The sequence below is a fragment of the Austrofundulus limnaeus genome, unplaced genomic scaffold (genome assembly GCF_001266775.1).
Source record: "Austrofundulus limnaeus strain Quisiro unplaced genomic scaffold, Austrofundulus_limnaeus-1.0 Scaffold1617, whole genome shotgun sequence".
In the NCBI taxonomy this organism is placed as follows: domain Eukaryota; kingdom Metazoa; phylum Chordata; class Actinopteri; order Cyprinodontiformes; family Rivulidae; genus Austrofundulus; species Austrofundulus limnaeus.
The window spans coordinates 40,002-43,262 of NW_013954019.1; the positions used below are offsets into that span (position 1 = coordinate 40,002).

The following is a 3,261-nucleotide window of genomic DNA, read 5'->3' on the forward strand; positions in this document are numbered from 1 at the left end:
AATAAAATAAAACACATACAAAGCAGAACTAAATGTGTCAAAAGTATGTCTATGTAATATTAGAATTTTCTGAGACAATGAATTTTGGTTTTTCATTTTTTTCCCCGTAAGAGGTTTTTATTTAATAGAATTTTTGGACAAAAAAAATCGCAATATATCGCCTTGCTTATCGTATCACAATATATCGTATCGTGACCCCTCTGTCATGATATGTATCGTATCGCCAAATTCTTGCCAATACACAGCCCTAGAACATAATTCATAAAAAGAAGTCTGGCTTCGATTTTAGAATAAACAAACTCCACATTTTTAAAAAATGCAAACAAACAAAAGCACAACATCTTTTAAATTAACCAGGTCTGGGGCCAAAACGTCTGTCTGCTTTAGAAGTCGAGCACAAATTAACCGAAACCCCTAACGAGACAAAATATTAACGAGCCAAGAGCGTTCATTTTTATGCGAGGATCATTTCATCCATAAAACATGCCGCGTGCCTCCACAGTGGACCGATCTGTGTTGGCTTTGCATCACATTTGTGGATTAGTGGTTTGTAATCTCCGAGGGGGCCCCAAAGTTAAGCTGATGCAGGAAGAGCCCGACTGTCTCACACACGTGCACTTGTCATGTGTGGGACYTCGAACGGCCTCTTATTGTCTACATCCAACCCCGCTGCTAAAAATAGAAGAGAAAAAAATGCATGCAGTGCTCACATTAGTGTGAGTGAACGGTTGACCACACAACTAAATAAATCATCAGTATGTTACTGCCACTGGAGCTCAGTTTCACATTTAAGTTAAGCTCAGAAAGCCTGAACACACGTTTTCACATCAGGCTTTACACTTAACTAAAAACATGAATGTTTCTGCATCTTTAGTAGTGAGACTAAATACCCAGATTTTACAAAACACACAAAGACAGAAATTTATTTTATTGTAACATTTTCCCATCTTAACTACAGGTAAAGAAAGGTTTGTACAAATATATGGAAGGAATAAATAAATATATATTATAAAGTGTAATAGTGGTCTGTAACCTATAGCTAAAATGTTAAACACAACATAATTATCATAGACAATAAAAGAAACAGTTTGTCATTTACTGTTCTGATCAGATGTATAAAAATGTAATTGCTTGTTAAATTGTTGCCACATCAGCACCACTCTCAGCTTACAGCAGAAAACAAATAAAAACTATTTCTTCATCAAAGAAACTAACCTATAAAAAGTAACTGATTCACCATTAATCCAACATTTTTCAACWAAACAGTCAACAACTTATTTAAAATATTCCCATTTCCTCCTGCACAATTTTAAACTGGACTGCAACTGTGCCCAACTTATTTTATTTAACCTGCTTTAAAAAATGTGAATAAATTCATCTTAGCGCACCTTTAAATAAGGTGTAAATGATTAGATCTGAAATCAGTCTTCAGTACATCAAGAGAACCTTCACACTTGAAATATTTTAAAACCTGGAACTAGAATAACTTTTGAAATCTCTCCCAAATGAAGCTTGAATTGTTTTTTGGTCAAAAATGATTTACCTCATAATATTTATTGTGAATAAAGTGAAAATTTGAGCMAAAAACCTGATCAGGATGTAAGAAAACTGATTACTTACTTGTTTTATCAATCAAGCTCTGAGCCTGCTCCTCCATCCATTTCTGGTAATAATCTTTCACATTTTCTTTGTGTTTTCGACCGCTGCAGTGAGTCTTCCTCACTGAAGGCTTAGGCAGAAAAAAAACTATTAATAAAAGGATACATTTATTTATTTGAAGTGGGGCTGTGTACCTTTGAGTAGTCAGAATCTTACCTGCAGTAAACAGATCACAATCTGTTTAAAGAACTGGGGATCATTTGGATAAAAAACAAGCTAACAAATGCTCCCCATAAGAAAAACTAACTCAAACTTCAAAACATTTCAATTTGTTTCAGCAAATGYTTTATATGATGAAATGTGTTTGTGCTGTGTTGTCACACAGCTTGTGTCCCAACATGTTTTTTTATATGACATCTGATGCTAGAGTGGGGCAGGGTAAAAACTTACAGTATGTAATTAGCTTAAAGCTTTTATAAAAATGGACATTTCAATTGATGAATTTAGTGGTAAATTGTAACCTTGTTTTGAAACTTATTGCGCTGATTGTCGACTACACAGATTAGATTCTGACTCAACAGGGAGGTTACACAACCCAACTTATCAAATATCCCTTAAAAGGGGGAAGAATAACACACGACAGTAAGAAAAACAACAGTTTTGTCTGCTGACAATACACAGCTCAATTGTTAAATACACAACAATGTGACTTACCGAATCATGTGTAAGGTAAGTATCACAATAATCACAGTAAAACCTGTYCAAGGTAAAATAAAAGAAGAAAAACACAAATAGTCTTTAATATCATGAAATAAAGTTAAGTTTWTCTAATAAACATGCACAAATTTGGACACAAATCTGATGCCTCATATCCAGTTGGCAGAAAACATAAAAATACAATTAAATAATTTACAAGAGTATTATCTATAGTGACAAAATACTGAGTTAAACGTTTTGTTTTTTGACATCTTGTATACTTRGCTATAGAGGACAAAACCTAAAGAAAATTTCCCTTTAGACACAAAKTCTGACTGAAAAAGCAACCAACAAAGGTACGTATTATTTGCTGCTCATAATGTCTTGCTTTTTGTTTAATTTTATTTCAGTTTRGTCTTTTAAGCAGGACTAATAAAGTGAAAATGATATCGTTGCATTTCCTCTCAATTCTTAAATATTATCCAATGAGTAAACGGGTTTAGACGTGAGCTTTTTTTTTTTTTAATAGAAATATTAATATTGTAACTTTTGCCTAAACTGGTTAAATCCGACCGAAATGCTATTTTTCAAAATCACTATCCCATGAATGGTTTGGTAGCAATTTATTCTGGTACCGCAAATGTCCATTCCAGCAATTAGACACATCCCAAACAAAGAAAGATCAACGTAAGTTATCGTATTCCAGACCCTGTCTTCAATCCATTCGTTCCATAATGAAAGAGCGGACAAGTATTACGCGACTGAACTAATACAGAAAAAACTAAATCAATTAATGTAAATTTTAAGTACATATGCACTTACTTAGGCATGTTTCTCAGCTACCTCWGCGGACACAGCGAATGGCGTGCTTCTTACAACTGTTCCGACCAGAAATGAAGGAAAACCACAATCTGTTCCGCAGGACAATTGTTCCTTTTTATTTTTAAATTGAACAACCAATAAAAA

General features: G+C 33.7%; 1 protein-coding gene across 1 annotated transcript in view; it reads right to left on the minus strand.

Annotated features, from left to right (window-relative positions):
- The window catches only part of snrpc (small nuclear ribonucleoprotein polypeptide C), a gene marked incomplete at its 5' end in the record, with an annotated part of 5,490 nt that extends 2,271 nt beyond the window's left edge, over positions 1 to 3,219 (minus strand). The window contains 3 exon segments of the mRNA XM_014033076.1: positions 1,621 to 1,729; positions 2,314 to 2,356; positions 3,118 to 3,219. Coding sequence (XP_013888530.1) covers positions 1,621 to 1,729; positions 2,314 to 2,356; positions 3,118 to 3,125 — 160 coding nt within the window.
- Positions 3,220 to 3,261: the final 42 nt, after the last annotated feature.